General features: G+C 41.2%; 1 protein-coding gene across 6 annotated transcripts in view; it reads left to right on the forward strand.

Annotated features, from left to right (window-relative positions):
- ANK3 (ankyrin 3) overlaps nucleotides 1-12,768 on the forward strand; it is a 193,133-nt gene that overhangs the window by 126,122 nt on the left and 54,243 nt on the right. For 5 of the 6 annotated variants that reach the window (XM_054515545.1, XM_054515547.1, XM_054515546.1 and 2 more), the window contains exons 26-27: nucleotides 3,589-3,695; nucleotides 10,622-10,846. In XM_054515545.1, coding sequence (XP_054371520.1) covers nucleotides 3,589-3,695; nucleotides 10,622-10,846 — 332 coding nt within the window. Of the gene's footprint in view, nucleotides 1-3,588; nucleotides 3,696-10,621; nucleotides 10,847-11,567; nucleotides 11,667-12,768 lie in introns of all 6 variants that reach the window. The other variant, XM_036385340.2, reaches the window with a different exon arrangement.

Below are 12,768 nucleotides of genomic sequence, written 5' to 3' on the forward strand. Positions count from 1 at the left end.
AATATCCCTGCCCCTCTTTCTCATCCCTCTGCACATTGATGGACTCCTAGATAAACTCTGCTATGGCAGTAGAAAGCAGGGGGGGAAAAAAAGCACCAATTTGTGTTCCACCAATGGGATTCACAGGAACAAAGATCTTTGTGGTTTGAAATCAATATTCTGAAAGTCTGTCTGGGAACTGGGAGGAGTTAAGGCTATTTTGGGAATCACACTGCTCTGAAATAGAGTCATCCATTGCCTGTCTGTGTATGCCATTTCCTCTCCTTTTGTACAGCTCAGACCTGTCTGGAGTTCATGGCAGCAGCAAAGTCAATTATTGGGAATTAATTTTATCCCAAACATCAGTATGTAAAAGAGCAAGGAACATTTGCCAGCCTCTTGGTCTGGTTAAGACAGCAGATCCCATCACCTTTCCCCAGGATCCCTGGTAGACTTGGGAGACTGGGAAGAGTCAAATGAAGAAGATTTGAAACCATTCTTACTGAACCTCACAGCATAACACATGGAGTGTTAGAGAAGAGCTTCTAATAATTCTTTAGAAGTCATTATATTCTCCATTGTTTGCATTTGGTGGTTTATTGCTGACCCTGTTCCCAGGGAACTCTGAATCCAGGCCACACTGTACCTCATCACCTGGCTGGAGCAAAGTTAAAATTTCTGTGTTCTGGCATGTTACCTTGGATGCAGCAACTCAGACTAAATCCAAATGACTTCTCCATGGAATAATTTACATCAACCTCTGAATTTAATCAGCCAAAGGCAGGATGTCTCGGGCTGTCCATTAAATAGCAGCTTGCTGAATCACTTCAGTCTGGATAAATTCATCTGGGAGGAAGCATAAATTTTTCTGTTTGCTGAACTTTGATATTACACAGCCTGGATATTCAGTTATGCAACCAGCAGGATCCTTGCCAGCAGAACCCTCAGTATTTTTATACACACATTTGGATCCAAGGCTGCCACACCCTTTAGAAATGCATTTTTAATCTACCTCAGTCCAGGGAGGGAACACTGGGATCTGACCAAACCCAGAATGGATCCTGTGATTTAATGTCACTGACAATGTACTATCTTCTGGACTGCTTATATTGCAACTTACACAGGAAGATTTTTTATTTTTTTTTGCCTGCATGGAAAATCCAGCACCTCAACAGGCTGAAAAAATGAGATTCACAGATGTGTGCTGTGTGTAAGATGAGTGGGTCCAGCTATCAGCTTTTCCTACTCCCTTTCTCCACCAAAATTATTAGCTGCAGACTTTGGGCTTTTGCTTGCTCTACATATGCCCAAAAGATCTGTTTGATTGCACTTGGTCAGAAAGGAATGCTTTAAAAAAACCCAGTCAGCTGGTGTACAGACCATGTCTGAGGACATGGAGCTGGACTGAGGAACCCCACCCAGGTGTGTAGGCAAACCTAGAGCACATCCAGGTGCCAGAGCACCTCTGTCTAGCACAGATTATTTTGGAGTGATGGTATTTCCTTGGAATTTATATGGCTCTGTGTTTAGTTTTCCATATCCCACTGCTAAGGGAACATAAGTATTTTTCATCTGTTACAGGACACCTGACCCCACATTTATTTGTTGATGTGTGTCCTGTACCCCGGTGCAGTGATGCTGTACAGCTTAGCAGGCCTTTCAGGGACCAACACCAAATTGTGCTGTTACTTTTGGCCCATTTCTTGTGTTTCTTTCCTTTGACCTATTTTTGATGATAATGTTTATCACTGAGCAAAACAATAAATTTACTTTTGTTTATCTGAATTTTTACAGTGCCTGTGACAACCTGTCTGAATCTTACACTGTTTGGTATCAAAAGTAATAACGTGCTCAGTATGAGCTCTTACAAATCACTTGGAATAGCAGAAACCCACAGTGTTGGCTTTCCTGCCTGAACCACAGGCTCTCCAGGAAATGTTGGAGAATCCCTAGCATGTTATTGGAAAGACTAAGAAAACTGTCCTCATTAAACTAAATTACAACACATATTTCAAATGGTGCCAATTAAGTCCACTTTGGATGCTTAATTGTCATTGTTTTGACAGCATTCATTTTACTTTTTATGTCTGATGGTGTATTTTGCTGTTTAGCATATGCAAGTTTGCCCTCTATTGTTGTTGTCTGTGCTCGAACTGTCAGGCCTCAAGTACATCTGTTAGAGCACAGAGTTTAACAAAAGATCCTTCATAGAAGCCTTGAGCTAAGGAAGGGAGGAGGCACCGAGCCAGGAGTGACAGAGCAAAGCTGCACTCTGCAGGGGTTTCTGTCAAAGAGCAGTAAATTACAGTGTCAATAGTTTTTGGAAGGAAACCTTGGAAGGAAACCTCATTTCTAATGAAAGAAATGCCTAAAGAGTGCAGATTTTAGGAAACCCCAGAGTGATGGGAGTGTTGCACGTTCTGGCCAGCAGCACAGCAGCTATCTGCCTGCTTATCTTGTGGAAACTTCTCAAGAGAAGTACTTTTGTGTGCTTATGACTGAATTTGCCAGATTTACTTCTAATGCTGATATTTGTATTCAAAATAATTAATTTCCACTACCAGCATGTGTCAACAAATAAAAAAACCCAGGTGGCAATAATAAGATTTTAGAAGCATGTGCTTGACTCTGGTTTGACTTGAACCCATTGAAATTGATTTGAAAACAGCCTGTGAGGTTTCAGTCCAAACAGGCTCTCTCTAGCTGCATTTGCCTCTAAGCAGCAAACAACCTACTTACAGGAAACACTGACATTTTTAACACCATCTTGGGGGAAGCTTGTGTGTTGCTTCTTCACTTACTTGTATTGATGTAATTTATGATGGTGCTTCATAAACTGGGGAGACGCTTTCATATCCCCCTGGAAATAGGGGGAAACAGTATTTGAAGTTTAATTGGTTCAATTTCCTAAGACAAGAGAAACAAAGGAAAGCAAGTATTTTGCTGGAATAGCTTTGCTGCCCAGTAGGAGGATTTGCAGTGTGAGGGATGTTGTGGGGCACAGGATGTGTGAATGTCCATGTGCGTGGGCAGCAGGAGGAACAAGTCACACCTCAGGGAGTTAATTATAGCCTCACAGGGTTAAAGCTATTTCTGTCCACATGAGTAGGGGCAGTGGCACTCCACGAAACAGTGCCCATGTTGGTTGTGTAAAACCAACCTGCTCCTGCCTTCACAGCCTCACTGAAACTCCCAGGAAAGTTATTCCCAGGTTCTGCTTGAATAAGGATCTATCCAATGGCACCCTCTGAGGGGTGGTGTTATACTGCCTGTCTGTATGGTGTATGACTGCAGTACAAATGGTAATTCCTTTTTTTTCAATCTTTTTAACCTGGCACGTTAAAGTAAGTAAAGCTTGGGGAGAGACATTCTTGAAACTGAAGGAAGTGCAAAAAGTGGGCAAAAAGAATGTTTGAAGAGACAAGAGTTTGTGTGTGTATTTCATGTTTCTGTTACAGGATTTCCAGTAATTTAACCCTAGAGGTATCAGCACTGTTAAATGGAAAGGACCAGATCTAAATTTAACAAAATTATATTAACAAGCTTGTATTTAAGGCAAGTGTTTCTAATGTTAATTTTAATTTTCAATGTATCTGTTTTGTTTTGAAGCACCTGACGTTTCAAAGGGAGTTTGATTCTGATTCTCTCAGGCACTATAGCTGGGCTGCAGACACCTTGGACAATGTTAACCTTGTTTCCAGTCCCATCCACTCCGGGTAGGTCACTTAGCAGTTTTCCTTTATCTGTAGATGTGGAACTGTATTGTTAGCTGCAGAATAGAGCCTGCTGTAATGGCTGATAACATGTCTGTTCCTGCTCCACTTGAAGCCAGTGGCAAAATTCACACTGACTTCAAGGAGGGTGCTTAATAACAGGAGTCAGTTTAAATTCTTGAATATCAAACCAAAACCTTGCTTCTGAACTTAATTTTCCAAATGCCTAAACATTGTAATCATGCAGGCTTCTCTTTAAGAGGCCTGTTTTGCTTTTTCTGTTGCTTATGCTTTGCTTTCAGTGTCATAAATGATTTTGTTTGCTTTGTGTTAAATTATTTGGACTATAAATTCAGAGATAGTATGTTATGTTTTCTGTTCTTTCATAGAGGAAAAAATGGGGGGCTTTAATTTGGGCTCTTTTTTTATTTATACTTCAAGCTCCTGCCTAGTCTCCAATAGCTGTAGTTTGATTTTAGTGGTGCTATTTGTTTACTTATGAGTCATCACTGTAATTTAGGTGCTTCTTGACAGTGCCACACAGACTTGATTTAAATGCAGTAGTAGTGATGTCTGAATGCATATTGTAAAAATTTGCAAATGAATGTGTGAGTAATCTTTGCATATTATTAGATTGTCTAGTGTAAATATTTGTTGTTTAGTTTTTGAGATCAGGGCATAAAATCTCATATCCGTTTTAATTTACTTCCCCATTTTGTGCCTAATTACATTCTTGTCATAAAAATGAGTGTGGCACGTACCAAAATATTTCATTTCCAATACAACAAGCCCCACAAATCTAAAGCTACAGTCCCACAATGCACATCTGCACCTGCATCTGCTGAACAGATCTCTGCAATGGTGGATTTTTAGGTCCCAAGCTGATAAAACGCTGGTCAGTGCTAGCTTTAGAATGTCAAGAATTGCAGTATGAGAAGCTGAAGACTGTTGGTTATCATGGAATGCTGCTTTGGCAAAGCACCTCAGAGAACTGGTAGCCCAACCCTTTCCTTTACTGTAGGATAAAATGTAGCCAAGCTATTTCTGAAAGATGTTTAATGTCCTAATAATTCCTGAAAGATGTTTAATGTCCTAATAAATGTAGCCAAGCTATTCCTGAAAGATGTTTATTGTCCTAATACTTGTCCTCCCCAGCTTCAGGAGGCCACTATCTTTTGTTTTACTATTTCTTCCCCTAATGCTCAGCTTAACATTTCATTGCTGCAGACTAAGCCTATTTCTTACCCATGGTGGATATCCATTGTCATGTCCATAGTGGGCATGGAGAACAAGATCTTACTGGTCTCTTAATGATTGTTTTCTATGTCTGAAGACATGTAATCCTGTCTTTTAGACTAAAACATCCCATACCCTCCTCGGTGGTGCTTTCCCCATGCCAGCACATTCCTGCTGCTCTGCCCCAGCTCTCCCCTCTCTGATGGGAGCCTGTTTGTAAGCCAGGAGTGCCACCTCCTTGGTCTGACACATAGCACAGACCCACAGCAGTCCCACAATGAGAGTTATCCCTTTGGTAATTTCAATTTCTGTTGGTGAATGTTTGTGATCTGCTAGAATTTCTTGGCTCTCTCTTGAAATCCTGAAGTTTGGTGAATTTATACTGGTGTTGTGTTTGTTTGGTTTCTCCCCCTGTTTTCATTTGTCTCTATAGTATTTCAGTTTGCTGGTTCCAGTCCCTTTTCCCATTTTTTAGCAAGAGAGCTTTTAATTCTGATCCTATTTTCCAAAGACTTTTCAGACCTTTTTTCTGTGCTGAAATTGTGAAGACGTTTAGCCAGGTACCTGTGCCAGGACAGCAGAGTGAAATATGCCCTTGAAGTTCCCTTTCAGTGTAACAGGAAAGCACTGATGGTATCTCTTTTGAGGTAACTTCTCAGGTGATCCTGCACTTACCTTATCTGTTCTGTACCTGCTGAGGTACCAAGGCAGTACTTCCACACATCAAAGAAGGAATTCAAATTCATTTCGCATTAATTGCTCTTGCCACTTATATTTTTGGTTTGTTTTTATTTTGAGACCGGTGGTAGGAAAGGTGTAATATCTTGATTAATTACCTTGATCCTTTAGGCCCTTAGAGAGTGATTATTAAATAATTTATTCCTGAATATTTCTTGGTAATTTGGGTTAGACTGACTGGTCTAAAATTTTCTGGTTTCTTTTCATCCTGATAGAAGATAGGTCTGATGTTTTCATCCTGCCAGTCCTCTGGGACAATACTTGCCTGCCCTTAGGTCCTCAGCACGTTCACCAGAGGTTCCAGCCCTCCTAACATTTTCTGTGGACATGGGGGTTTCACATAAGATCTGCTCCCTTGGTACATGGCCCCTCTCAAATGCAGAGATGGTAAAGCTGCTGCCCACAGGGGAGCAAACTGTGGCAGGGAGAGGACAGGCATCCTCCAAACATGTATAGCTCTCCAAATGGGCACAAACCAAAATATTCTCCAAACATTTAAGGCTTTTCTGGCCCATTACATTTCTTAGTTGACAAAGAAAATCTATCAGAAATGATGCTCTGAGGATTCAGTTCCTTTGTCAAGGAAAAAAGCCCCAAATCTCACTCGTTGCTTATTTGCTTTTCAGTTGTGGCCCCATATTATAATATCCTGTCTGATTTTCCTGGTTATCTTCACCTAGAGGCAATCAACAGATGTTCCCTTCTAATCTTCCAGTACACACATCTGATATGCAGAGGACTATGACTTTTCACATCTCTTCTGCCAGTCTTTTCCTAAACAGCCAATCCTTTTCTGCTTGGTTGGGGTCTTCATCCCTGTCCTTGTCCGCAGTTCTGTCTGTGGCTGGGAGCAGAGGCTGTGGTGGCCCTGTGGCCAGGCTCTGACCCCACTGCTCTTGGCCATCTCCATCATCCCAGGGCTCCCCTTGTGCCATGCCAGGAGCAGCACTGCTGCCTCAGGTCACTCTTTCCCCATTCGGCCCCTGTCAGGAGAAAGCATCAATGTTTGCTCTCATTTCCTCACCCAGGCAGAAGGGGAGTGCTGGGAGCAGGATGTGGAGATCCAGCAATGTATCAGTGAAAGGAGGAGAAAGGAGAAATTGTTGGCACTGATTTCAACTCTTCTGGTTTTTCCTTTTTTCAAGCCAAGAGAATGTTTTATGTTTTTCTTCTTGAGTTCAGATAAGTTGTTTTGCCAGCATATGTTTTGAACAGGGTCCATTGTAAGCGGTCCATTGAAATGCATCATGAATCTTGAGGCCTCTGGAAGGGTAGAGACCCTCACCAAAATGACCTTCAGCTGTCAGATGTGAGCTTACTCCTGTAGCTTTCCCAAAGTCAAATGTGGGTGTTGTCTCTTCGTGCTGCCTTTAACTCCTTCATTTCCTTAGCTGAAAGAAACAAAGGAGTGTGCCACACTGCCTTCCAATATTGAAAAACTCAGAAATACAGTCTTGCAAAGTGTAATAAATTAGATTCTTTATAGCTTACTGTATTTAAAATTATATTAACTATATGTAGTTTAAATTAAATTAACTGTATATAGTTTACTCCAGCCTGCTGTACACACAGAACTCATTTTTGACAGCAGTGCAATGGATGGCAAGGACTGATACTCCTTTCAAGCATCCTGCCACACATATGTTTGCACATTATGCTCTGGAAAACAAACTGCTTTAGGAGAGTGCAAGAACTGGTTTTCCATGGCACACAGGAGCATGTTTTTGGAATTTAATGAAGAAGTTCTGTTGCAATAAATTCTCTGCTGACTGAGTAAACAGCAAATGCTTTTCTCCTTGTGCTTCTGCATTTTCCAGAGAACTTAGAGAGTTGTACTGACTAATTAAATGAACCCTCCCTTTCAGATTTTTTTCCCATGTGTAGCGTATTTTATATGACATATGTCACAATATGTGAAGCAAAAGCCAAATAATTTCTAAAGCTGGCCTTCAAACATGTTGCTTTTGTTATTTTTCTGATTGTTACTTTTTCTTTGCACTTATTATTGATATTTTCTGTTGCTTGCCTCTAATTATCTTACATTAATTTTCCCATTTGCTTTCTAAATTATTTTGCAGCTATTCCTCTCCACTCCCCCAGTATGATTCAAGGTGATAACTCGGTGCTTTCTGTGAATCCTCATTTTATTTTGTTTTTTAAACTTTTTTTCCCCACAGAGTGTGTGTAGATGTTTGTAGTGCATCCAACCACATCCTCATCCCTTCCATGTATCCAAGTAGAAATGCTCATTAGCCTTTAGCATTGTGTTTTAGAGGTCATACCGTAGTTTCCATTATTAGTGCAACATTAATTTAGGTAAGCATCAGCTACTAATGTTTTTAGCTAGAAAGTGCATGAAATACTGTTTGGAATTGTTATTGTTTTACACGGTAAGTTACTAATCAGAAAATTAAACAAGGAAATAATTCATTAATCAGCTGCTGACAGTGATTGCCCTTCTCTGGGAGCAATGTGCACAAAGGCTGGTCTGCTGCAGGTTTGGTCTGCTGGAGGCTGCAGTTGGTGCACACACCAAGCTGGAAGGGGCTGGCTCCTGCCCCGGGGCACAGGCTCCTGCCCAGGGTATTCGCCCTTGCTGTGAGCAGCATGCAGGAGCAGTGCAAAGCTCCTGGTTGCTGAGGCTGGACTGACCTTGAAATCTACAGCCTAAACATCCCTGGTAACTCAGGGACTGAGTTTTTTAGGTACTTAGTTTTAACTTCTATTGATTTTTTAATTTTTTTTTTTTAATTATGAATTTAAGACAGTTGATTTGGGTGCCGAGAGATTTTTGGCAATTCACTCTTACATACTTTTCATCATTTAAATAGTTTGGGTACAGAAGACAGCATCTTATTTGAGTGTAAGTTTTGGCATTTTTGCACTAGATGAAAGCCTCCTTTTCATTATTAATTCTGAGGTGGCTCAACAAGCCAGCAGCCGTGTACACGATAGGCAGCTCTCCAAAACATTGCTTTGTGCTGAGCCATCAGGCCAAGCCCAGCCTTGCCAGGCTCCCCAGGAGGCTCCTCCATGGTGCTCTGGCCAGCTGTGCCTCCCTGGAGCTGCTGCAGCTTCAGCCCTGGGGATGCTCCAGCCAGGCATCCCTGCACCCTACAAACTTCCAGTCTGAAAGGGCCCAGCTCCTCTGCAGACAGAAACCATGCACGTTTCTAAAAGGCCAGCTAAACATCCATAAATAATAAGATTATAATCACCTATAGAGTGTATAATTTAAAGATTGAGCATCCTGGTTCTGACACAGGCCCAATGTTTATGGAAAGTGTTTGGTTAGCCAAGATCCTGTCCTGCTGAAACAATTCTTCTTATGAGGAGCTGGGATACCCTAGTGGCAACATTGGGATTTGTTAGAGAGTACAGTGCATTTATCTGGGAGAGAATGTGGATAGTTTTTCTGTATGAGAACTACTGTGAAATACCATGCCTCAGTTTTGTTAAGTGTCTGGTGCATGAGAAATTGTAAATTTGGGCTAGGATAATCTCAGAGAGCAGTTTTACCTCCCCATCTTTACTGATGAATTTTAATTTGAAGAAAGGCAATGTAGCAACTTCTTGATCTGGAATTTAGCTGGACAACATTTCCACCATACTTCCAGTATTTCTAGCTTGTGTCCCTACTTGCTTCTCTCCTGCAGACCGCTAAATACCAAATGCTGATTTCTCTCCTGCTTTTGTGCAAATTTTTCCCACCCATGTTGGCCAGACTTCTGAATACAGTTTATTTGCAGTGCCTGTCAGCTGCTGCTGTTGATATCCTGCTGGTCTCAGAGCAAATGGGACTGTGTTGCACAAATTCCCAGTCATAATTCAGAGCACTTGGGAGCTTTTTTCCAAGAGCCATCACAATCCCCTGGATTACTGGCTGACACCCTTAGTTCACTTTGCTGTCAGGAGCCAGGAAATTGAATGGATTCACCTGTTAGTCATGTGAAGGTTCAGTTCTTAAAAGCTGGAAGTTTTGGCAACAGCCTTGAAAATAGTGAAGCCACATGACAGATGTGTCAGCTATGTCAGTGTCTGTCATACAGAAGGAAAAAACAAAATCTGTACTGGCTTCAAGACTGAGCTGGTAACTTGTATCCCTCTTGTTACCAGCCTGTTATTGCATCTTCTACCTGAAGCTATTCTAATATGAATTGTTAATTTTAATTATTCCCATGCTAATAGAAAGAATTTTATTAAAAAATATATCACTCATCATTTACAAATATAATTTCTTACCCCCTTATGAAAAAATGGAAAATTATGCATTGGATATGACACTAGCAAGTGCGATTTTTCTTTAATGTCCCTTTTTTTTTGCTAATGAATCTAATCTTCAAAGAGAAGTGATGGCATGATTTCCTCCAGGGAGCCAACAGCCTAAAGGAAGTTATGTACTTGGTAGTCATCACTTACCTTCCCCATCAGTGGAAACCCTTGGTAGCCTGGACTCTCACCCATGGTGCTGGCACTTGGTCTGGCAGCCATCAAGAGTATTGGCAAATGAGACAGTGGGAAGGTTTTAAAGACTGAGGTTCCTAAAATAATAAACATTTTTGATTCTCCTTTTTCTGCACTGTCTGGTTGCTTTATGCATGTGAGGCTAATTGCTCTCATTTGTGGACAATAGAGCTAACAGCAACAAAGGGATGTTTTAAAATTCTAACAAACCACTACTAATACACTTCTTGCGTACACTTTTAATCCAAATTGCCCAGTAGAACATGGTCATTTCACCATGACGTTGCTAGAGCTTTAGCAATTCCTGCTTTTGATAACCAGTAGTTAACATGCAAGTACAAGTTTTAAAAGGATCTTCGTGCTCTTTTTAGTTTAGCTGGGATCGGGATGACTTTCCTAATGTTTTGAAGTCTGTGTCTGCTGACTTTTTGCTGATCTTCTGCTTGTTTCGAGACGCCTTTCACTGAAGCGTTTCCTTTATTTTGGTGCAGTTTCCTGGTTAGTTTCATGGTGGATGCCCGCGGGGGCTCCATGAGGGGCAGCCGGCACCATGGCATGCGGATCATCATCCCGCCGCGGAAGTGCACGGCGCCCACGCGCATCACCTGCCGCCTGGTCAAGAGGCACAAACTGGCCAGCCCACCTCCCATGGTCGAAGGAGAAGGGTTGGCAAGTCGGCTTGTAGAGATGGGGCCAGCAGGGGCACAGTTCTTAGGGTGAGTTGTTCTTTGAGTTTAATTGTTGATGTTCATGTCACACCTTTTGTTCCCTTTATCCTGTGGATCTAAAGTTGACTCTACCTCATCTGAGCACGTAGCACAGGCTGCTTAGCTTAAAACATTAAAAAACACCAACCTGCCATTCCTTCTGTAAAGAACCCTTGCATTTTAAGGAGAGTTTTGCCTCTTTGATGACTGCAGGATGGAGGTGAAGGTAAGGAAAACCATGGGAAGGCCAGGTCCCACCCCCATCTACTCAGGCAACCCTGCCTTGGAGGTCAGGAGGAGTCACACACTGAAAACCCAGAGCAGGTTTTGACCCTCTTGCTTGTAGAGTACCTAGAGAAACAGCACTATCACAAAGAATTGTCTGGAGACACCCACAGGGACCCAGATACTGAGCTCTGTTCCCAGCGTGTGCACAGCTCCCTCTGGAGTTGCTGGGAGCTGCCTGTCTCCGTCCTGTGGAGCAAAACCACTTGGAGTGACCTGCTGTGGAGTGGTGGTACAAGTAGTACCAGTGCTAGGAACTGACTGTTTTTAAAGCTTAAAACAGGGGAAACAATCCACTATGATGTGGCCTTTTTTTTCCTATTTATAAATTTTGTTCATTACCGTGAGTGGCACCCTGGTATAAACTGCTGGTTCTGTCGGGAATGACAGCTTGTTCCTAATTTCCCCTTCTCGTTTCTCTTCCTGCTGCATGGATGTTATTCAGTAAACTGCATCTTCCTAAAAGTCCTCCCCCTCTAAATGAGGGTGAGAGCATGGTTAGCCGAATCCTGCAGCTTGGTCCACAAGGAACAAAATTTATTGGGTAGGATATGTACGGAAAAGATACAGAATGTCTACAGTTTTTATTTTGTTTCCAATTTTTTGTTAATCCCATTATTTTCTTTAAGTTTCCTAAAACTTTCAGTTGATTTCTGTCACTGAAAGAAAATCATAGTGGCTTGATTTAATATAGCTCTGCTACTACCTTGTGCTTATAGGCATGTAAAATTCACTGCCAGCATTCTGCTTTCATAACTTCTGTGCTTTTGTAATTTTTTAAATTTGAAGTGTTTCTACTGCATTAAATACATTTTAATACACAGTGGCAGTCCTTTAAGTTCAACCCTGTGGTAGAGAAGGTATTTACAGGCCTCAAGTGAGACTGTTTTGGGAAGAGCATTTGTAAAATGTGATCGCATAAAGTCCATTACTTATGAAAGATTATTCAGAAAAAAATGTTATCAAGTGAATGAATTGATTCAGCAAGATTGGAGAAATACTAATCTTTGCAACCTGCAAGAGGCATCTTGTTAAAACAAATTTACAAAGCCAAGTATGCTACCCAAAGGGACTGCTGTGTATAGTCTAAACATGTAAGGATGTTTCCGTATGTTTTTGACTGTTGTTTTCAAACCACATTGTGAAATTTATTGCATTAGGTTTTCAAAATATTGGTGAGTGTTTGGTGTTCCAAACCTGTTCAATACCTTCTCACTGAGTATTCTTGTTAAATGTCATGCACAAAATTGTGTAGTTTCTAAATATTTACAGAGACAGTATCTGAAATATTAGCCTGCAAAGATTGTACTACAGCCTTAGTTTACAGCTTGTGCTCTTTTTGAACTAGAGAGTAAATATCTTAAGCAATGTATTTGAATTTTTTGTATTTTCTTGATGTGCACAATGGGAGAGAGCAGCTACATTCCTGTTTTTTTGTTAAAGGACTTGAGACTTGAAGAATAGACTGGGTGTTCCTAAAAGCATCTAAAATATATATTAATTCACCTATTTTTATTATTTTCATGGGGAAAAAAAGACTAACTCTTCTCCCTGGGAATTTAATGTGCAAACTGGGCCTCAAGCTAGTTTGTTTTTTCCCCATGATGGCTGTGGTGATTTCATGCTCAAGTGATGGATTGGTTAAT

This window comes from Molothrus ater, chromosome 8, assembly GCF_012460135.2.
Source record: "Molothrus ater isolate BHLD 08-10-18 breed brown headed cowbird chromosome 8, BPBGC_Mater_1.1, whole genome shotgun sequence".
In the NCBI taxonomy this organism is placed as follows: domain Eukaryota; kingdom Metazoa; phylum Chordata; class Aves; order Passeriformes; family Icteridae; genus Molothrus; species Molothrus ater.